Source organism: Mesocricetus auratus, unplaced genomic scaffold, assembly GCF_017639785.1.
Source record: "Mesocricetus auratus isolate SY011 unplaced genomic scaffold, BCM_Maur_2.0 Super-Scaffold_4256, whole genome shotgun sequence".
Taxonomy (NCBI): domain Eukaryota; kingdom Metazoa; phylum Chordata; class Mammalia; order Rodentia; family Cricetidae; genus Mesocricetus; species Mesocricetus auratus.
In genome coordinates this window covers 90,760,901-90,785,381 of record NW_024429182.1, presented here as the reverse complement: position 1 = coordinate 90,785,381, position 24,481 = coordinate 90,760,901, and the positions used below count along the sequence as shown (strand labels likewise).

Genomic DNA, 24,481 nt, shown 5'->3' with positions numbered 1-24,481 from the left:
ATAAGCAGGGAGAAACAGGAACTCACTCTCTTGTCTGCTGAGATGCTAAGGAGGTGAGGTGTGGCTGTGGCTTGCTTCTTCTCTCTGATCGCTCAGCTTTTTCTTCTATATCTGATTCTGGGATTTTATTACTTAGATCAATTAAGAACTCCATTTACATTTTGGCACCGAATGTGAAGCATGAACCCACGACTCTGAGATTAAGCATCTCATGCTCTATGGATTTAATCTAATGGACTGAAGGTGTGCATGGTGGGCTGCAGCTATGGGCCAGACTGGGTGTGTGGGCTCTGGGAAATTGTGAAGTCTGGGAATGTGTCACTTTAATCTAAATAAAAGCTTGGTCAAAGCACTGAATTCAAAGAAAAAGGGTTCTAGGGACAGTGTAAGCCGCTGGCACTGGGTGGAGGGGAGTAGCAGGAAGTCAAGCATGGCCCACTTGAATGAAGAAGCCCACTGCAGCTGGTGACATTCTCAGGGCTGGGCTGGGAGCCATGTGGGGCATTTGCCCCTGAAGTGCTTTTAATGTTTTGGCCACATGGTTGCCAAAATGCAAATGGAGTGCTTTATTAGTCTAAGTAATAAAAACCCGGAGTCAAATATAGAGGAAAAAGCTGAGGGATCAGAGAGAAGGAACAAGCCACAGCCACACCTTACCTCCTTAGCATCTTAGCAGACAACAGAGCAAGTTCTTCTTTTTTTATTACTTTAATTTTAAATAGCTTGCTTCACATATCAATCCCAGTTCCCTCTCTCTCCCCTCCTCCCGCACCCCCTCTGCTTCCATCAGTCACTGGATGAAGGTTCTAGGATGGCATACAAGGTAGACGTCAAGTTCATTTTCAGGAATGGGCATTTAAGGAGGTCTCTTCACTATTGCTTAGCTTGCTAGTTGGTGTCATCCTTTTAGATCACTAGAGGTCTCACTGGTGCCTGATCTTCTTTTCCTTGCTTATATACTGTTTCCACCCACCTATGTCCTGTCTGTCATACAGACCTCCAGACTTCTATGGTTAGCTAGTAGCAAGCTCCATTTTCTGACGTTCAGCCAGGCTCTATTTGTACAAGCAAGATATCACCACAGAAAGAAACCAATAGAAGAATCTCCCTGATGAACTCGGAAGCAAAATTTCTCAATAAAATACTTAAAAATCCAATTAAACTACATGTCTGAAAGGTCATTCACAATGACCCAGTGAACTAGTTTGAAGGCTACATGGATGGTTTGACATAGGCAAATTAACGAATAATATATCACATTAATGGTCTCATGGATAAAAGAAATAACATGATTTCATCAATAGCTGAAGAAAATGTCTATGACAAACTTCAATATTACTTCGTTATAAAAGCCCTAAAGCAACTAGGAACCAATGTAATAAAAGTTTCATAGGACAAAGCTATAGTCAACATTGTGTTAAGTGGTGTAATTAGAAGAGGTGTACTTTCTTCAGTCCTTGAAGTGCTAGCTTGTACAATTGCACAGGACAAAGAAATAGAATACAGATAGGAAGGAAGAAATAAAACTCTCATTATTTGTAGACAATGTGATCTGACTTGAGAGAAAAAACAGAAGCACAAAGCTTTTAGAATTTGTAAGTACCTTCATCCAAGATCAGGACGCAAAGTCAATATATAAAGATCAGTAGATTTTATTTTTTGCATGTATTAATATTTTAAACTATTATTGTGGCTCTCATAATTTCTTATAGAAGCATGATACGTGTGTATACAAGAGACTGGGAGAATGGAGAATAGAGAAGGGGAGAGACTAGCAGGAAGGAGAAACGGGGAAGGTGGAATAAAGAAAGGGAATAGGATGGGGTGAATCTGGCCAAAATGTATAAGCTTGAAAGAATATACTCCTCTGAAACCCATTGCTTTGTGTAATGAATGAACATACACCAATAAAAGGAAAATAATCTTGTAAGAGCCCCAAATCATTGTGTGTGCATCAGCCACTGTGTGTTAGCAGTGAGGTTTTGGTACTCAGTGGAGGCCACCCCAAGTGACAGACCCTGAAAATTTTCCTAATAAATTGTCTTATTTGCCTGTGGACTTCCTTCTGAAGTACTGTGAGTTCTGTCTCTGCTATTATAGGTCATGCAAAACTGGAGTTTCTTGGATGAAGTGTGATTTGTTTTGAATCATAAAAAGGATAATGAATTACCATTTGTAAGGGTTTATAGCCACTTAGCAAGTATCACAGAAATTGCCTAGATAGTAAAGGGGATTTTCAAAAAGAATAAAAACAGAGAAGAGCAAGGGAAATGGAGAATTTAAGACAGAACATCAATTGGCTCACCAATATTATTTATATTAGCAGCAAATAATGGGATAAGACTGGAAAGAAAATTGGGGATCACATAGGGAAGACATTGAAGATGCTGAGGGGACAGTAGACGAGACAGGTAAAGGGGAGATTTTCTGGGCACTAAGGACAGAGTGCCATCACTAGGGACTGCAGTAAGGGCGGGCTTCCTCTTCAGCAAAGTCGCTCCCGTGAGAAACAATCAGAGTGATCACACTGTATGATGTTTCTTTATGCATGCTCCCTTTGCTTCCCCCAGGCAATTGCTTCTCACAGTACCTCAGTCTAATGTCCTGTCAATAGGGAGGAAAAGACCTAAGAGATTTGGCAAGTTTTTAGGATTTTAAAATTAGAAAAATTGATATCATGTAAGAAGCAAACTATGCCTGTGGGAATCATATATATTCCAAGATACATTTTCATTAGTTTGAATTTAAATTACTTCTATTGTCATTCAGAAGAACCACAAGAAGTGTAAGTGAAAGCTCTCCATGGTGTTGAAGATGAAAAGCGATTTTTATAATGGGCATCATATCATATGATGCTGAGTAAAACTGTGCTTGCATCTAGAAGCAAGACTCTCAAGGTGGTGGTTCTCTGTGGCCTCGAGATTCTCATTAGAAAGTCCATTTTACTGAGCTCTATCGGCAATAAATGAACACAGAATTGCCCTTTGTGGAATCCAAATTCATAAGGGATTCATCACAAACTTCTAAAAGGGAAAGTTGTTAAAACTTGCCCCTGAATTAAGACATATAAGCCACAAAGGTCTGATAAAAGGCACACCTATGTTGTGAGACTAAATTCTTCCTGCAGCTTATTTACTTTGTCATTTTTAAAAACTAGATAGTAAGTCTTCTTTGTCACAAGTAGCAATTTCAGAGCAGTTTTGCGATTAAAGAATATCATTCTAATGATCAAGTACTTGTGATGGTTGACAGTTGCTAGAAGTACCAAAGAAATTATGTGCACAGACAAGCTTGAAGTTAACAATACTATTAGTTCTCTTTTTTCCTTTGGTAGAGCAGAAAAACATGTGTAGAGAGCTTTGATGATGTGTACATACAGAAGTATAAATCTCAAAGCAAAATAGAGATGTATATATAAAGAGGATTAGGTCTGGGTAAAACAAAGATGATAATAGATTCAGTGTTACAAGTACTTCAGTGGCTGTCAGGGTCACTGGTAAGAATGGAAATAATATCATATAGTTGTATCTCCAGTCAGCTACCCCTGTGTAATATGAGGACACCAGAACCTACCATCGACATATGCAAGAACCATTATAACCAGATCTATCGATTGAAACTATCAACTAAAGTCGCTGAGAAACATTGTCAAGCTACATCTAACCTGGTATGGAATAGAAAGCTTTGTAAAACTTGTGGTGTGGGATGAGTGAGAGGGCAGGGGGGTAGCACTTTGATAATCTCTTCTAACAATTCTAAAATGCCTGTAGGAAGATCATTTAGAGCTTGGGTAGGAGTTGGTACTGTAGAAATATAGAGATCTCTCAAATATGAAACGATGATAGCACCTTTCTCCTGGATGCCAAATTACACAGTTGGAATTTTAACAGGTATCTGATTGCTTTTATTGTCACACATTCATTAATTTAATTAAGCAAGCATTTATAAAGCACTGGTTCTCACGACTTCATCTTCAAGACATGATTTTTAAAATTCATTAAGAGAGCGCCAACTATTTCAGTGAACATTTTAATACGTGCAAATGGATTAAATAATGTGATCATGGAGGAATTAGTAAGCAAACTGATGTAGCACATGCGTAGGGCTTTCTTCAGGCTATGGTATGGGACTTCCATTTTTTTCACAGTGATTCAAAAAGCAGTACTAAAAAACCACATTCATTCAATTTAGGCTGAAAGTTGGGGCACATGAAAATTGACACAAGTCTCCACTTCAGAATCAATCTTGGGGAAAAGTTCTCATCACCATAAAAGTTATATTAATTCAGAGATGAGGGGAAAAGGCTAATAGATAAGATGACTTAGTAAGGCTCCTAAGACTAAATGGTATTCAAATATTGTCTTTTCAAGAAATGCGTGAAGTAGAAGAGTCAAGAAAGAATGTGTTGCATTTTAGGAATAGTGAATGTTAATCATATATAGTTGGCAAGAAATGGCAAGATGGATTGGGTGAGAACTCAAACTCATGCTAGAGAATATGTGTTTGGAGAGGAAGCTTTGTAGGCAGCAAGGCAAATATATTGTTCTCTGTCCTTTCAACACCTTTTTATAATGTGCCATCCAGATAGACATACCACATGCATCACTTTTGGCAAATCAAATACCTCTGTGACTGCAGTTTCCTCGCCATAAACAAGGTCATTTTAGAAGCTGTTTGTAGAGCAGCTTTGAGGACATATGAGCTGTTAACTGAAACACTAGGACTGGAAATTATTAGCACCATTTCCCTTGTATGTGACGGGGACCAAAAAAACAACTGTAATGAAGACACAACATGGATTCAGATACGACATTTAAAAAGCCAAAAGGAGTTAAGCCACAGAAATGGGAAGAAGAAGCCCCTGTAATCATTCTGTGTGAGAGATGAGGTGGAACAGCAGACCAGAAGGTTCCACATAGAGACCAAGGCCTCAGCAGAGCTCTGTAATTATCGATGGGACTTACCAAGATGAAAGATGTGAAAGAAAAAAATCTTTTATTCAATACTTGTAAGGATTGTGACCTAAAGTTGTACCAGAAAAGGTTACAGTATGTTTGTTTCTGCAACAGGATTTTGTTCAGTCCAGCCCAGCCTTGGACTTACTATGTGGCCAAGACTGCCCTTGAAGTTCTGATCCGATTGTCTCCTCCCAAGTGCCGGGATTATAGGCATGTGTCCCCAAAACACAGCTAAGAGCATTTATATAGGAGTTGCAACAGGGGATCATGCAGAGTAAACTGTAGCTCAATCAGTAAGAACAGAAAAAAAGGTTTTCTTTTAGAGGTAAATTGACCAGGAAACATTCAGAGAGAGAGTCTGTGTGGGATGAACTCATTGACAGACATTTCTAAGAATCCAGGTGAAGTTTGCATGAGAAGATCCGTTGCTCTGTGTATCGACTGTTGCCTATGCCACTGATACTCTCTTTGCCAATCCTCATATGTTCCATGCAGTTTGTTATTTTACTCTGCATCTTAGAATGTCACCTCCTCGGAGAGGTTTTCCCTGATTTAATAAATAGCCATGTGGTGCTATATCACAGACTCCACATTTTGTGTTTCTCATTTAATTTTAAGTGTCTGGAATAACAAAGGCATTTAGTTAATATATGTTGAATGAATTAATGACTTTTATAGATCACTAAACATTCTGCACCTAAATCTCCTCTTTGTAAATCTAAATGCCAACCCTACCACATGATTTGTGAGGATTCTGTGAGACAGCATTATCTCACCCCAATACATTAGTGAGATGTTGTTAGTATGAAATGTGCGCCCATTTCTGGCTTGGCTGCTATTATATTCTGTACCTAAATCCACAATGCAAATAGGAAACAACAACTCTTCAAATAAGAATATAATTCTGTCTTTCATCATTTTTATTTAATCTTTGTGAATCTTACTGGATATTATATAGCTAGCATCTATCTCTATTTATCTTCCATGCCTTCATTTTCTACCCAACTTTCTTATAGCTTTTCTCCTTCACCTTTAATAGTAGCTGAGGTTGAAAAGGAAACTGCATAGGGTCCTCTTGACAATTTTCTGTCCTGTTTTCTTCATATACTGCATGCCAAAGGAACAGACAAGATAAAAATATGACCATGGGAGACTGATCTGAGGAACTTCAGTTGCATCTTTCGATGCCTGCACTGCAAAGAGAAATGTTTCATTTCACCAGCCAGAAAAGGCACCTGGGGTTCTTCTAAAAATTCAAAAGTTCATGAGAACACCATGATAACAATTTGCAGTTCTGGAATGAGACTGTGTCTTTCAGATCATGCTAACTTCAAGTGAGTTCATTATATAATTTACACATTGGACAAGAGCTTCGATGAGACCTTAACTTCCTTAAGCACCTAAAAATTATGCTATGCTTACACTAATTTTATTATTTATGTGAATTTTGTTATTTCACTATCTTCAATTACTATACTAAGATAGGAACATAGAAGTTACACATACTGAGTTCATTTATTTATTTGACCTGATCATTGTTGCAAAGATCATTCCTGGAGTCACTGGTTGGTGGAGAACATAAATAGTAATAGGATCATACTGAAAAAAATGAAAGTTTCTTCGGAATTCTTCACTGATTTCTGCAGAATTAAAAAAAATCATTTCAATTTGAAATCAAGTTATTCACTTATTGTGTGCATCTCATTAATAGGTTAGTAAACAATGCTGAGGGCCGGGGCATCATCTGATGAGAAATGTGATTTGAAAGCCATAGTGTGTCAAAATCAAATGACTTAGACATTTATGTTTTTTGTTTTCTTTAGTGAAGATCCAGAATGGAGAAAAGAGTGTTAAGTAATGCTTTATGAGTAGAATTCAAGAACTTTGGAGACACTCATGTGAGATTCTGATACTAGAGTAATTTCCCTCAACTATTAGGCTACTGGTACATTTGTATATATGCCCATATATTCATTTACTTATTTGTGCATGTGCTTATATGTGGTGTGTGTGTGTGTGTGTGTGTGTGTGTGTGTGTGTATGTGTACACATGCCATGTTAATGTATGGGGGTCAGTTTTCTCCTTCCAACACATGGGTACTTGTGATTGAACTCATGTCATCAGACTTAGCTGCAAGCACCTTTATTTGCTGATTTATTTCACTGTCCTTACATCTCCTTTTATAGGTTTTTCCATTCGATTCCTTTATACTAACTTTGGTTGTTTAAGTGTTAGATGACATCAGTACAGAAGCTCCTCACAATCATCTGAGTCTTGTCTTCAAGCACATATTCAACTCTGAAGCAAAATCCCTGACACCTGAAGGATGGGCAATCACACTGCAGTGACTATGTTCCTTTTGTGGGGATTTTCCAGTTTCCCAGAACTGCAGCATCTACTCTTCATTGTGATTCTCTTCTCCCATGTTACCATTCTCCTAGCAAATGCATCTATCATGGTGGCCATCACGCTCAGTCACAACCTTCACACTCCCATGTACTTTCTTCTCTTTGCTCTGTCCTTTTCAGAAACATGCACCACTATGGTAATCCTTCCCCACATGTTAGTGGACTTACTATCAGAAAGCAAGGCCATTTCTCTCCCTGAGTGTGCCACACAGATGTTTTTCTTTTTTGGATTGGCTGCCAACAACTGTTTTATCATGGCTGCGATGTCCTATGACCGTTACACAGCCATCCACAGCCCACTGCATTATCATATCATTATGACCCAAAAGGTCTGCATTCAGCTTGTGATGGCTACCTGTGTGGTTGGGTTCCTCTGTTCTCTTGGAATCACCTTAACCATATTCAACTTGTCCTTCTGTGACTCCAACAATATCCAACACTTTTTCTGTGATATTTCTCCCTTGGTTCATCTTGCCTGTGATTACACTGTTCACCACGCAATGATTATTTTTATACTCTCTGCATTTGTGCTGGTGGGCAGCTTTGTTTTAATCATGATTTCTTATGTCTTCATAGTATCCCTAGTTGTAAAAATGCCTTCTGCGCAGGGGAGGTATAAGGCCTTCTCAACATGCTCCTCCCACCTCACAGTTGTGTCTATGCACTATGGATTTGCTTGCTTTGTCTATTTGATACCAAAGAACAGTGACTCCTTCCGTGAAGACATGTTGATGGCTGTCACATATACAGTACTGACACCTCTGCTCAACCCCATTGTTTATAGCCTAAGAAACAAAGAAATGCAGACAGCCCTGAGGAAGGTATTATATAGTGTCAACAAAATTTTGCCTTGTCTGGCAAGTAAAAAGGCCTTGGATATTTAAGAACTGCTATTGAACAATGACAGCGAAAGTGCTAAGCAGAACCACAAAAGGAGCCTGAAGATGCACAGAAGGGCAAAAGGAACACCTGATTTACAGGAAAAATTTTTCAAGCATTTCCTCATGTTTAGTCAAGATATTTTGTTGAATTTGAAATGTTTCTGTAAACATAAATATACATCTATAACCAGATCTGCACTGTGCAGTTTTTTTCTACTGTCTAAATCATATTTTGCTTTATAGGTAATTTCCCTTAAAATGCAGCCTTTTATTTTATTGAGGTTCCATTTTTATACTTTTTCCCCTTTGTAATGTTTGTTCATTAGTTGAATATTGTAATTAGGAAGCCACTGCTTAATCTGGCAATAGAGTAGAAATTAATATAATAACTTTATAGATTTAGGTATTACATCTACATTTGATATCCATTTGGGTTAATTTTTGCATATAATTAGGGGTAAGACACTAGCCTTAACATTTGCATGTGAATATTCAGTTAAGCCAGCAACATTAAAATGCAGCTTTCTCAGTATTAGAAGCAAAAGAAATGTCATTGCTTTTCTATTAATATATTTCTAAATTTTCCTATATGTTCCCGCTTGCCAATGGGTAAACTATGCCACATGCAAATGTAGATAACTTTAGTTTTTTCTTTCTTCACATACTAGATGCTGTTTATTTTGGGGTCTTGTTAATTTTCTTGAACCCTTTTGTTGCAGTGTTTAAAAGCAGTAGTAAAAGCAGGCATCCTTGAGTAGGTCATAGTGGCACACATGTTTAGTCCCAGCACTCAGGAGGCTGAAAAGCATAGGACTCTGTGAGTTTGGGTTCAGACTGGTCTTCACAATGAGTTCTAGGACAGCCAGAGATACACAGAAAGACCCTGTCTTGGAAAAAGGAAGAAAGAGGTAATGAAAAGAAAAAAAGATGGAAAGGAAGGAAGGAAGAAAGGGAAGGAAAGGAAAGGAAAGCATAGGAAAGGAAAGCAAAGGAAAGAGAAAGCAGGCATCATGTTTCTGACTGCATTTTCCTTAACTTTTCGAGGGTCTTTCCTGGGAATATTTTGTAATTCTGCCATGAGTGGCCATTACACCTTGTCAAATACCTTTTTTTATTGCCATAATCATGTGTTTTGTTATAGTGTACTATGCATTTTATGTAGTATATGTAGCATGTAACTAAGCAAACTGGTGTATAATGTTAATATGCTAAAGTAAAACCAATATTACTTTCGTGGGACAAGTAGCATTCAATCATATGAATATCTTTTTATATACTGCTGGATTAAATGGCTAGTGCTTTGTGAATTTCATATTTATTTTCATAAGTGATATCAGCCTATATTTTATTTTTCTTGTGATGCTCTTGTGTGGCTTTCAAAGGGGGGAATAATGGAATCATAAATTGGGAAATCTAATTTTCTCTTACTTTTTGATGGATTCTGATATAAAATTTGTTGAATCTTTTTTATTAATTTTTTTATTTTTAAGTTTAAATTTAGATTAGAAACATGGTTGGTTCACAAGTCAGTTCCAGGTCCCCCTCCCTTTCCCTCCCCTCCTTCCATGCCCTTTCCCCAACTCCCCCATTATCCCTTCATTTCCTCAGGGAGGGTGAGGCCCTCCATGGGGGTGTCCATAGTCTGTCATTTCATCCAGGGCAGGGCCTAGACCCTCCCCCAAGAGTCCAGGGTGAGAGTGCATCTCTCATTGTTGGATGGACACCCAAAGTCCATTTGTATACCCGGGATAAATACTGATCTACTACTCAAAGCCCAGTAGATTACCTAGGCCTCCTCACTGACACCCACATTCAGGGGGTCTTGATCAGTCCCATGTTAGAATCCCAGCCATCAGTCTGGGATTCAAGAGCTAACCCTTGTCAGGTCAGCTGTTTCTGGGGAGTAAACCAGCCCAGTCTTAATCCCTTTGCTCATCAGTCCTCCCTCTCTATCACTGGATTCCTTGAGTTCAGCTCAGTGTTTAGCTGTGGGAGACTGCCTCTGCTTCCATCAGCCACTGAAAGAAGGTTCTGTTTCTCAGATTCTCTGGTCATGGGATTGTAGGCTGGCACTCCCCAGATCTATGTCTAAAATCCATATATGAGAGAGTATATGCCATGTTTCTCTTTTTGTGACTGGGTTATGTCACTCAGGATGGTTTCTTCTAGTGCCATCCATTTGCCTAAAAATTTCAGGATTCCATTGCTTTTTTCTTCTGAATAGTACTCCATTGTGTAAATGTACCACATTTTCTCTATCCACTCTTCAGTTGAGGGGCATCTAGATTGCTTCCCAGTTCTGGCTATTACAAATAATGCTGCTAAGAACATAGTGGAACAGATGTACTTGTTCATTTTTTTAACCACTACATTTCTGTAGTGGTTGCACTGTTTCACACTCTTATTTAAATAACACAGAGGATGCTATACTTCAAATTAATGAAACAATACTTGCTCTCTTTTTACAATAACAATCCTGAGAACTATAGAAAATACATAATTGTGGTTTTTATGAACATTTCAGCTATGATTAGTGACACTAGGATGTGGTGATATGTTATTTGTGATTTAATAAAGCTTGCCTGTGGGTTCAGAATGCAAAGCCAGTCACAAGCCATAGATCCAGGCAGTGATGACACACACTTTTAATCCCAGCAGCCATACTTTCTAGCCATAGAGGCCAGGTGGTGGTGGTACACACCTTTAATTCTAGGAGACAGAGGCAGACAGATCTCTGTATGTTCAAGACCTCACTGAGCTACATGAAATTCATCCAAAAGACAAATATCTCACACAAATGTTATCTCAGCCCTTGGGATCACATGCCTTAAATCCCAGAACTAGAGAGGTATAAAAGAAAGAAGCAAAGGGTCTCATGCGAGAATTAGTCTTCAGTCACATTGAGAATAGCATCACAGTCTGGGATTGCAGTCTGAGACTTGGTGAAGAAGGATTGCAGTCTGAGGCTTGGTGGAGACAGAATTGCAGTATGAAATTCGGTGGAGAGATTTATTTAGTCTCCAGCCAAGTTGATAAAAGGCAGCGGTCTAGGATTGCAGTCTGGGGACTTGTGGAGCTAGCCAGATCACGTTTTTAGTCTGAGGTAGAGGTAAGAGCTAATGGTTGGCTGTGAACCCTAATATCTGTCTCTGGGTTTTTATTATTTCGTGTTACACCAAACATCTTTGAATAATATATCCACTGGGCATTTACATATTTGTTAAATTTCTTAGCCAGTATTATTGATTGATTGACTTTGGTTGCATATGGGTATTTTACCTGGGTGTCTATCTGGAGGCCAAATGAAGATGTCAGATCCCTGGAAGTGGAGTTAATTGGCATTTGTTAACTACCATGTCGATGCTCTTGAAACCATGGCTCTTAAGTGCTGACACATCTCTCCAGCCCCAATCCATTTTTAAAATGTGACTAAGTTCAAATAATTCTTTGCTTATTTTTGCAAAGTAACTCTTTTTCATGTATATGATATGCAAATATTTTCAAATTTCATAGGCTTCCTCTTCGGTCTGTTTTTTGGTTTTTTTGTTGTTATTGTTTTTGTTTTGTTGTGTTTTGTTTTTTTGCTCTGGAGAGGATTTTTGTTTTGGGGAAATTTATTTGTTTTTGTTACTTGCATGTTTAAGGTTCATATGTGAGAAATTACTGCCCATATAAATGCCATGAAGTGGTCTCACATGTATGATTCTAGGATACTTACAGTTTCAGGTCTGACATTAATCAATTTCAGTCAATTTTTATATGATGTAAGATTGAGATTGGATTTCATTCTTTTTTATTTACCTATTTAGTTTTCCCAATCATTTGTTAATGGGAATTCCATTATCTGTTGTGCAACAGTCTTCAAAGATCATTCAGAATATAGACAAAAGCTTCTACCTGAGACTCATAACTTTTTACTGGGTCTCTCTGTCTTTAATCCAGTAACATACTTTTTTAATTGATGTAGGTTTGAAATATACTTTGGAGAATTGGAGAGACAGCTCATCCATTAAAGACTAGGATCAAATGAAACATACTTTCGAAACAACACTTGTGATACTTCAGTTATGTTGTTTTACAACTTAAGTTTGGCTATTTCGAGTGTTCTGTGAATGACTATGAAGTTTTGAATTGCTATTTCTGTTTATATAGAGAGTGCGTTTACGATTTTGATACAGCTCAGGTGGCTCTATAATCACCCTGGATACTGTAGACATTTTAGCAATACTAAGTCTGGCAATGAATGAACTGAAGAGGTAACACCATTTATTTACATCTTTTGCAGTTTTACTATTCACCCCTTGAAGCTGTCAGTGCAACAACTTCCTATGTTGTTAATTTTTCCTGTGTGTTTCTTCTTTGTTTATGCTTTAAGAAATAGGCTTATGTCTTCATTGTCCCTGAACAGAAAAGCAGCCACCTTTGTTGGTTGGTTACATGGCATACATCTTTGATGATGTATTTTAGTTTTTTGGACAAATTTCTGTGGTTTTATCCAAAAAATATCATAGATAATCAAAGAAACTCCCCTTAGCTGTTTGTTGTCTTTTACTGTATTTTGTCTAATTACCCAAACTAGAACGTTCAGCACTACTCTGAATTAAAGTATCAAAAGTGGTCTCACTTTTGTTCCCTGATCTTGCAGAGTGGGGTCATCAGTTTTTCGCCACTGAATGTAATGTTCATTGTGAGGTAAAGATATGAAACTCTTACTCTAGTGAACTAATGTCTTTACAAACTTTATTGTTTGAAAAATTGAATTATAAAAAGTACACTGCATTGTATCAGAGACTTCTTGTGGGTCTATTGAAATACTTGAGTTATTTTATTTTTAATTATATATCACATTGATTTGCATTTGCTACAACAGGTGCTATTAATCTGAGTCATCTCTCCAACCACAATTTCCAACTATTTAAATCTAAAATTTTAATTTAAAAAAAGATGGTGACAACATGAGATGTATAAAAATCTTTTATTTACTCAAAGTTTTCAACTGAATCTTCATACTGTATCCCTTTTCATCCCTGATATTTCCAAGAGAGTTAGAATCAGTTTTTAGCAATCCATGAAAAGTTTTCATCAAAATAGTTAATGTGGGTCTGGAGAGATGGCCTAGAAGTTAAGAGCACTGGCTGCTCTTCCAGAAGTACTGAGTTCAGTTCCCAGTAACCACATGGTGGTTCACAACCATCTTATAGTGGGATCTGATGCCCTCTTCTGTCATACAGGAATACATGTAGATAGAACACTCATGTACATAAAATAAATACATAAATCTTTTTTAAAAGTTAATGTACACAAAAACAATTAATAAATGCTAGAAGATGACATATATTTATATATTTTAATTATTTTTTATTTAGGTTAGAAACAATCTTGTTTCACATGTCAATCCCTGCTCCCTCTCCCTCCTCTCCTCCTCTGCCCTCTCCACCATGTCCCCCAGTCCCCCACCCAATCGCCACTCTGATCCCCAACGAAGGTGAGGCACTCCATGGTGGATCTCCAGTCACTGTCATTTCATCCAGGGCAGGGCCTAGGCCCTCCCCCAAGAGTCCTGGCTGAGAGAGCCTCCCATATTGTGACATAGGCACTCAAAGTCTATTTGTATGCCAGGCATAAATACTTCCCAAGGCCCCATAGATTACCTAGGCCTCCTCACTGACACCCACATTCAGGGGGTCTGGGTCAGTCCCATGCTTTCCACACAGCCATCAATCTGGAGTCCAAGAGCTCCCCCTTGTTCAGGTCAACTGTTTCTGTGGGTTAAATCAGCCCACTCTTAACTCCTTTGCCCATCAGTTCTCTCTTTCTGACACTGGATTCCAGGAGTTCAGTTCAGTATTTGTCTGTGGGTATCTGCCTCTGTTTTCATCAGTCACTGGATGAAGGCTCTGTTTCCTAGACTTTCTGGCAGTGGGATTGTATGCTGGCACTCCCCTGATTCATGTCTAAAATCCATAAATGAATGAGTATATACCACGTTTGTCTTTTTGTGACTGGGTTACCTCACTCAGGATGGTTTCTTCTAGTGCCATCTATTTGCCTGCAAATTTCAAGATTCCATTCTTTTTTTTTCTTCTGAATAGTACTCCATTGTGTAAATGTACCACATTTTCTCTATCCACTCTTCAGTTGTGGGGCATCTAGTTTGCTTCCAGTTTCTGGCTATTACAAATAATGCTGCCATGAATGGACATATTTTGGGTTTATGCCTAAGAGTAAAATTGATGGGTCATGTGGTAGTGATTCCCCTTTTCCTGAGGAATCTCCATACTGATTTCCATAGTGGCCTGTAAGAGTTGGCACTCCCACCAGCAGTGGAGGAATGTTCTGCTTTCTCCACACCCTCTCCAGCATAAACTGTCCTTGGAGTTTTTGATTTTAACCATTCTGACAGGAGTGAGATGGTATCTCAGAGTTGTTTTGATTTGCATTTCCTGGATGGCTAGGGACTTGAGCACTTTCCCAAGTGTTTCTCAGCCATTTTAGTCTCCTCTATTGAGAATTCTCTATTTAGTTCTGTACCCGATTTTTTGATTGGATCCTTTAGTGGTTTGGAGACTTGCTTCTTGCGTTCTCTGTAAATTTTGGAGATCAGCCCTCTGTCAGATGTGGGGTTAGTGAATATCTTTTCCCAATCTGTGGGTTGCCTTTTTGTCTTGCTGACTGTATCTTTGCCTTACAGAAGCTTCTCAGTTTCAGGAGGTCCCATTTATTAATTGTCAATCTTAGTGTCTGTGCTACAGAGTTATGTTCAGGAAGTGGTCTCCTCTATCAATTTGTTCAAGGGTGCCTCCCCCTTTCTCTTCTAACAGCTTCAGTGTGGCTGTATTTATGTTGAGGTCTACAATGGAAAAAAGAAAGCATCTTCAACAAATGGTGCTGGCATAACTGGATGCTAGCATGAAGAAAAATGTGGATAGATCCATGTCTATCGTCATGCACAAAACTTAAGTCCAAATAGATGACATATTTATATTAACACAAATATCTGTAATTTTAATAGTCCTGATAGATTTCTCATGGAATTTTAACAAGAAATTCAGGTACTCAAGAGGTTGTGTCCCAAAAGGCACCACATTAAGTAATAAAAGATATTTGTTTTCAAGAAATTGTGACCATCAGAAACATTTTCTCTAACTGCTTTTTCAATTAACTGATTAACTAATACCTAAGATTCAACATTCATAATGTTTTATATAAAATTTACACAAAAATAGGTAAGCCTTAAGGGCACAAAAAAGATATTTTTTGGAGAGGTGTGCTAGAACATGCCTTTAATCCCAGCATTTGTGAGGCAGAGACAGATGGAACCCGGAGTTTGAGACCTTCCTGGTACACAAAGTAAGTTCCAGGACAAACAAAGAAGAAAGAATAAATGACTAAGACAATCTAAGATTTGAAGATTGAATTCTATAAAAATGTAGGAAGAGGAAAGAAAATTCAAAGTAAAATGGATTTGAAAACCCAATACAGAACTAGGAAATTCATGTGAAAACCCAATAAATAAGTGGGTCAAGAAAAAGATAGAATAACATGACTTGAAGATGGATTAGGTAAATTGGACCACTAAAGCAAAAGGTAAGAAGAAATGAAGCACACACAGAGAACATGCAGGAACTGTAAGATGCCATGAAAAGAATGAGTCTTCAAACTATATGCATAGATATAGAAGAAACCCAAGGCAATGGTATAGGAAATATCTTCAACAAAATCACAGAAGGAAACTTTCCCCAAAAAAGGAATGACATACCAATACAGAATTAAGAATCACACAGAAAACCAAATTAATAAGACCAGAAAGGAAACTTCCCACAGTATATAATAGTTTAAATAAGCAGAACAAAGAAAGGCTATTGGAATATGCAGGAGGAAAACCACAAGTAAATATAAGGAAAAACCCATTGGAGTAAAAACTGATTTCTCAATGGAAACTAAACTCCAGAACTTGATGCAATGAATTCAGTTCTAAAAGACCATAGTTGCCTGAAGAACAGTCACACTAGAGAATTAATAGCACAACTGAATGTTCTAGAAAAAAAAGAGGCAAACTCACCCAGGAGGAGCAGACACCAGGAAATAATCAAATTGAGGGCTGAAATCAATCAAGTAGAAACCAGGAAAACATTGAGAAGAATCACTGAAACAAAGAGTTGGTTCTTTGAGAAAATCAACAAAATAGACAAACCTCTGTTCAAACTAATCAAAAGACAGAGAGAGTGCATCCTAATTAACAAAATCAGAAATGAAAATGGGGGACATAACAATAGACACTGAGGAAATCCAGATAATCATCAGGGCATACTTTGAAAATCTGTACTCCACAAAATTCAAAAATTTAAAGGAAATGGACAATTTCATGGATAGATTTCACTTGCCAAAACTAAATCAAGAACAGATAAACAATCTAAACAGACCTATAACACTTAATAAAATGGAAGTAGTCATCAAAAATCTCCCAACCAAAAAATACCCAGGCCCAGATGGCTTCAGTGCAGAATTCTACCAGAAATTCAAAGAAGAGCTCATTCCAATACTCCTCAAAGTATTCCACACAATAGAAGCAGGCGGCTCACTGACAAACTCTTTTTTTATCATTTTTTATTTTAATTTTAAATAGCTTGTTTTACATGACAATCCCAGTTCCCTCTCCCTCCGACAAACTCTTTTTACCAGGCCACAATTACCTTGATACCCAAGCCACACAAAGACACAACTAAGCAAGAGAACTATAGACCAGTTTCCCTCTTGAACATCGATGCAAAAATACTCAATAAAATACTAGTAAACTGGATTCAAGAACACATCAGAAAAATCATCCACCATGATCAAGTAGGCTTTATCCCAGGAATGCAGGGATGGTTCAACATTAGAAAATCTATCAATGGAATCCACCATATTAACAAACTGCAGAAGAAAAACCACATGCTCATCTCACTAGATGCTGAAAAAGCCTTTGACAAAATCCAACACCCCTTCATGATAAAGGACCTAGAGAGATCAGGGATAACAGGATCATACCTGAAAATTATAAAAGCAATATACAGTAAACCAACAGTTAACATCAAACTAAATGGAGAGAAACTCAATGCAATTCCTCTAAAACCAGGAATAAAACAAGGCTGTCCACTCTCTCCATATCTCTTCAATATTGTACTTGACGTTCTAGCTACAGCAATAAGACAACAAAAGGAGATAAAGGGGATACATTTAGGAAAAGAAGAAATCAAACTTTCACTATTTGCAGATGATATGATAATTTACATAAGTGACCCGAAAAACTCCGCAAGGGAACTTCTAGAGCTGATAAACACCTTCAGCAACATGGCAGGACACAAGGTAAACTAAAAAAAAAAAATCAGTGGCCCTATTATATACAGATGATGAAGTGGCTGAGAAAGAAATCACAGAAACATCATCCTTTACAATAGCATAAACAGCATCAAATATCTGGGGATAATGTTAACCAAGGACGTGAAAAACCTGTATATCAAGAACTTTGAGTCTTTAAAGAAAGAAATCAAAGAGGATACCAGAAAATGGAAAGATCTCCCATGGTCTTGTATTGGTAGGATCAACATAATAAAAATGGCAATCTTGCCAAAAAGCAGTCTACAGATTCAATGCAATCCTTATCAAAATTCTGGCACAATTCTTCACAGACGTTGAAAGTACAATAATCAACTTTATATGAAAAACAAAAGGCCCAGGATAGCCTAAACAATCCTATACAATAAAGGAACTTCAGGAGGCATCACCATACCTGACTCTATTATAGAGCTATAGTCTTGAAAACAGCTTGGTATTGGCACAAAAATAGACAGGTAGACCAATGGAACTGAATTAAAAACCCTGATTTTAACCTACATACCTATGAACACTTGATTTTTGACAAAGAAGCTAAAACTATACAATGGAAAAAGAAAGAATCTTCAACAAATTGTGCTGGCATAACTGGGTATTGGTATGCAGAAGACTGCAGATAGATCCATGTTTATCCCCTTAAGCAAAACTTAAGTCCAAATGGATGAAAGATCTCAACATAAATCCAACCACACTGAAACTCTTAGAAGAGAAAGTGGAAGATACTCTTCAAGGAGTTGGTACAGGAGACCACTTCCTGAACATAACACCAGTGGCATAGATTCTGAGATCTACAATTAATAAATGGCACCTCCTGAAACTAAAAAGGTTCTGTAAGGCAAAGGACACAGCCAACAAGACAAAAAGGCAGTCCACAGAATGGGAAGATATTCACTAACCCCACATCTGACAGAGGACTTATCTCCAAAATTTACAAAGAACTCAAGAAGCAGGTCTCCAAAACACCAAAGGATCCAATTAAAAGATGTGGTACAGAACTAAATAGATAATTCTCAACAGAGGAGTCTAAAATGGCTGTGAGACACTTAAGAAAGTGCTCAACATCCTTAGCCATCAGGAAAATGCAAATCAAAACAACTTTGAGATACCATCTTACTCCTGTCAGAATGGCTAAAATCAAAAACACCAAAGACAATTTATGCTGGAGAGGATGTGGAGAGAGAGGAACATTCCTCCACTGCTGGTGGGAGTGCCAACTCGTACAGCCACTTTGGAAATCAGAATGGAGATTCCTCAGGAAAATGGGAATCAGTCTATCTCAAGACCCAGCAATTCCACTCTTAGGCATATATCCAAAAGAGGCAAATTCATACGACAAGGGCATCTGCTCCACTATATTCATAGCAGCATTATTTGTAATAGCCAGAACCTGGAAGCAACCTAGATGCCCCTCAACTGAAGAGTGGATAGAGAAAATGTGGTACATTTACACAATGGTGTATTACTCAGCAGAAAAAAAAAACAATGTTATCTTGAAATTTGCAGGTAAATGGATAGCACTAGAAGAAACCATCCTGAGTGAGGTAAGCCAGTCACAAAAAAACAAACATGGTATGTACTCACCACCATATATGGATTTTAGACATGTATCAGGATAATGCCAGTCTGCACTTCCACTCACAGAGAGTCTGGGAAACAGGAAAGAACCTAAGAGATATGCATGGTACCCCAGAGAACAGGAATGAGGCAAGATCTTCTGAACAGATGGGCAACACGGCAAGGGTTGGGGGGTAGTGGGAGCTGGGAAGAAGAGAGGTGGAGAAGAGGAAGAGAGATTAGGTCATGGGGGAACAGGAAGGTTGAGTGGGGCTTAGAATAGGGGGAAGAGGGAATCATAGGTTAGAAGAGAGATCTGGCACCAGTATGACTTCTAGTGATCTAAAGGGATGACACCAATTGGCAAGCTAAGCAATAGTGGAGAGCCCACCTCGAATGCCCATTCCTGATAATGAACTTGATGTCCATAACCATCCTGGGGCCTTCATCCAGTGACTGACTGATGGAAGCAGAGGAAAACACCCACAGTTAAACACTGAACTGAACCCATGGAACCCAGTGAGAGAAAGAGAGGACCAATGAGCATATTGGCAAAGAATGGGCTGGCAAAACCAGCAGAAACAGCTGGTCTGAACAGGGGGAGAGCTCTTGGACCCCAGACTGACAGCTGGGAGGCCAGCATGGGACTGATCCAGACTCCCTGAATGTGAGAATCAGTGAGGAGTCCTGGGCAACCTATGGGGCCCTGGGCAGTGGATCAGTGTTTATCCCTGGCATATAAACAGACATCGTGTGTCCATAATACAAAGAGGGTTGCTCTCTCGGCCTGGACTCTTAGGGGAGTGTCTGGACCCTGCCCTGAGTGAAATGACTAACTCTAGATATCCTGGATGTGGAAGGAAATGGCGATAGGGTGGGAGGCTGGGGGGGGGAGATGGTAGGGGTGTGTGGGAGGAGGGGAGGGAGAGGGAACTGGGATTGACATGTAAAACAAGCTATTTAAAATTAAAAGAAAGAAAAAGACCATAGTTGCCAACTAGAATACTGTAAACAGCCAAATTATCTGCCATAGTTGAAGGAGAAAGAAAAATGTTCTGTGATAGAAATAGGCTAAGAAGTGTTCCTTTCTACCAACCCAGCCCTCTGGACTGAAGAGAGGAAGCCAAGAAACTACATAAATGCAACAAATAAATCTATAATCACTGAAATACAAAGTATTGCTTAAAATATAAAGAGCAAAACCAAAAATGGTTGCAATCAAAACATGCTTTTAAACAATAACTTTATATATCAATGGTCTCAACTGTCTGATTAAAAGACACAATAGATCACGAGACAAAATCCATTGTTGCAAGAAGTTTGCACTGTAAAACTCTTGAGTCTGTGTTAAAATTAACCTTGGATCAGGGGGTGGCACCAGCAACTATTTGACAAAACTAGCCATAGAGAGTACAAAGGACATAGGGAGACAGATAAAGAGACACACAAACAAGGATTGGAAGAGACTTAGATATTTGGAGGGTTCTTTTTGGAGGGGTCTGGGAAGTCGGGAGATATATACTTGCTGGGACTCCAGTAAAAAGAGGAAGGTCTTCCTTGCTCTCTTTAATGTTCATAGTCTCTGTTTTTACTTAATTGTTGTTACACACATAAATATTCCTAAATACAAAAATACAATTTGCTCAGTCTGTGTAATGTTGTGTTTTTGTTTTCAGGGTTGATCACTGGTTTTGTAGTAAGAAAAATATGAAAATCAAACCCATTAGGACAACACTTCAATTGCTTTGTGTGGTATCGTGATTTTTATTTGAAGTGATCCTCATTTCCACATTTATTTAGCAAAATCAAATCAACTTTTCAAATGTTCTGAGCTCTTTTATTTACCATATTAGGGAAGCCCTTAATTCCGTGACCCAGTATTTCTCTCAGGGCTGTCTGCATGTCTTTGTTCCGTAGACTATAAATAATAGGGTTCAGCAGAGGTGTCAGAACCGTGTATGTCACTGCCATCAGTTTGTCATCTCTGAATGTGTTACCATTCTTAGGCCTCAGATAGACAAAGCAAGCAAACCCATAATGTATGAACACTAGAGTGAAGTTGGAGGAGCAAGTTGAAAATGTCTTATACCTTCCCTTTGCAGAGGGCACCTTCACAACTATGGACACAATGAAGACATAAGAAACCATGATCAAAATAAAGCTGCCCACCAACAAAAATATGGTGAACGTAAGGAGAATCAGCTTCTGAAGAAAAGTGCAGTTACAGGCAAGGGCAACCAGTGGTGCAATGTCACAAAAAAAGTGCTGAATGGTGTTGGAATTACAAAAAGATAAGTTGAATATTATGATTACAATACACAGAGAAACTGAGAAGCCAGTCACACCAGAGGTCATGATAAGCTGGAAGCATATTTTTCTAGTCATGAAAATGGGATAATGCAGGGGGTTGTGGATGGCAGTGTAATGGTCATAGGACATGGCAGACAAGATGAAACAGTTGTTGGCTGCCAATCCAAAGAAGAAAAACATCAGTGTGGCACACTTGGGGAGAGAAATGGTTTTGCTTTCTGATAGCAAGTCCACCATCAACTGGGGTAGAATCACCATAGTGGTGCATGTTTCTGAAAAGGACAGAGTGAAGAGGAAAAAATACATGGGGATATGAAGGTTGTGGTTGAGCTTGATGGCCACCATGATGGATGCATTTGCTAGGAGAATTGTCACATGAGAAAGGAGAATTACAACAAAGAGTAAATTTAGCAGTTCTGGGAAACTGGAAAATCCCCACAGAAGGAACATGGTCACTGTGGTGTGATTGCCCACCTGGTGCCAGTAGCAATTTTGCCCCAGAGGTTAATGTGTGCTGTAGGTCAAGACTGAGGTGAATGCCTAAGTGCTGATATCAGCTGGCCTTCAATCATGGGCTCCTGTTGCTTGGTCAAGGAAAAACTAATGAGAGAACTTGTAAAGGGTGAATTAAATACCTGTGGCTGTATTCAATGTCAGAAGCAAATATCACAAGAAGAGAGATTCTAAATGATAAATTTATATATTATGTGTAGCCTCACACATTTTATGACCGTCCCCTCTACTCTACCTCACCTTGCCTTTTTCTCCTTGTCAGTCAAAACAAGAGAAGACAGTATTTAAAGGGTGCTCATGTTTTCACCCACAGAATGCGAAAAAATAACAGCTGTAAAGTGTGTGTTACGCTCTACTCCAAACCTGGTCACACAGGGCTTTGCAGTATTGATTATACAATCAAATGAGGTATAGGAAAATTATCTGCAAATTTACAAACATTCTCTCAAAATCATCCTATATTCCCCATGCTGCCAGAACACAGTTGCTGTGTGGTTGAAGTTGTGCCAATGAGAAAATCTGATAAATAAATTTTCCACGTTGAAATATATATGATATTCTTCTCTATAGCAATAAAATAAGGCTGGGGGCTTTGGATAACTGTCTCTGAAACAGGTACATCATTGAGTTATAAAACGATTGCTTCTTTCTGGTGGCATATTTGTAATATGATCATGATGTCTTGGCCATTTTTGAGTTTTTAAGAAACCTTGAAAGATATTTTATGACTAATGTTCTTGTGAAGAAGGCTGCTTTAAAAATGTAGATGTGATGAGAATTAACTCATGTTCTTTGGGCCCTTTTCTCTGTGCCCATTAGTTCTTGAACACTATGTTAAGTGACTGCATAAATGTAATATTTTTAAGAAAACATGGGGTTTAATTACAGGAAATTTTTAGGGAAGAAAAGAAAGACAATGGGAATACATTGCTGTAGAACATGGGGTTAGGTAAAGAAAGGAGTTCACTGGGTGGTCTTCTGAAAGAATCCACAAAGCTTAAGGATCGCAAATGACAATATAACTTTAAGTGGAACATACTGATATGTAACTGTAATCCCAGTTACTCAGAAATCTGAGGCAGGGGGATTTCTTCAGTGTTCGAATTCATGATCAGCTTGAGCAACCTTATGAAAAGGAAAATGGAAAAGAAAGAATAGAAAAAGTAAATTACTTTTAAGTGAATAGTATCTTTGTTATATTCTTATTTTCCAGCAAAAACACAAATGTGGCACCTCAATAACTGGTATTTTCTTATTCCTATAAGTGACATAGTCAGACTGTATTCTATACATAATTTCCTCATTAAACTTCTTCCAACAATTATGTGTGGTTTTTTCAATCCTGGTACCACAAAAAATTGAAAGCAAGATATGGGTTGCATAGAAAATGACCAAATCTTGGTGCATTGATTCCACCAATAGTTGCATATCTATGAGTTGTCAGACCTGTGTTTGGTGAGAAAGATGCCATGGAGTGAGATTTAGATGAGTTACCTTGTCTATGATAAAGATATCACCAGATGAATAACATGAAGTGATAGAAGAATATACTACCTCCTACTGAGGAGTCAGAAATTCCCTTTGAATGGGATCAACATTCATGTTGTGATGGAATATGGTTAGCTGCTCACCATTTAAAGGTCTAGCAGAAAGCATGACAGACAGGAAAAAAACAGTAAAAGTCCTCATCGTGGGAAAGAACTTCTCATTTTCAAAGAATATCATCAACTTGTTTTAATTGGATTGTACCCTCTTGAATGGCACCTAAAAGTAATAGTATTGTGCCCACACTTGAGTAAGAGTGCAATAACTTAATTTGGGAAGGTGTATAGTTTGCGCATCTGGGGTGAAATAGTATCACTCCAGAGGGAATGGGCTCCTGAAGTCCATTTGTTCACTAGAGAAAAATACTGGTTCCACTGTTAGAGGTCCCATAGGAGACCAAGGCCTCCTAAGTGGCACACACATTCAAAGGGCTTGGTTCAGCCCAACGCTGCTTCCCCAGCTTTACAACTGGGGTCCATGTGCTCTAACTAGGTCAGGTAAGCTGGTTCTGGAGGTTTCTCCAGCATGCTCTTGACTCCTTTGTTTATCCCTCCTCCCTCTCTACAACTAGATTCCAGGAGTATGACTCGGTGCTTAGCTGTGGGTACCTGCTTCTGCTTCCATCACCTACTGTATGAAGGCTCTAGAATAGCAATTAAGGCAGTCATCAATCTCATTATAGGGGAAGGGCATCAAAGACAGCCTCTCCACTACTGCCTAGATTGTTAGTTGGGGGTCATCTTTGTAGATCTCTGAACATTTTACTTTATATTTCTCTTTAAACCTATATTGGCTCCCTCTATTAAAGCATCTCTTTTCTTGATCTCCTCTATTCCTTCCCTGACTCACTCTTCCTGATCCCTCATGTCCTCCTATCCCTCCTCTTCTCTCCTTCTCTTTTGCCTCCTTCCCTCTCCCACCAATTTGCTCAGCAATTCT

General features: G+C 38.5%; 2 protein-coding genes across 2 annotated transcripts; one reads left to right on the top strand and one right to left on the bottom strand.

Moving 5' to 3' along the window:
- Positions 1–7,285: 7,285 nt before the first annotated feature.
- Positions 7,286–8,251, top strand: LOC101826974 (olfactory receptor 10T2-like). The gene has a single exon (XM_005075715.2). It carries the CDS (start codon positions 7,286–7,288, stop codon positions 8,249–8,251), a length of 966 nt encoding a protein of 321 aa, XP_005075772.1.
- A 12,741-nt stretch (positions 8,252–20,992) lies between these two features.
- LOC101823388 (olfactory receptor 10T2-like) lies at positions 20,993–22,938 on the bottom strand. The gene is made up of 2 exons (XM_013117497.2): positions 22,924–22,938; positions 20,993–21,958 (listed from the first exon to the last, which is right to left on the bottom strand). Exons 1-2 carry the CDS (start codon positions 22,936–22,938, stop codon positions 20,993–20,995), a joined length of 981 nt encoding a protein of 326 aa, XP_012972951.2.
- Between the last annotated feature and the right edge of the window lie 1,543 nt (positions 22,939–24,481).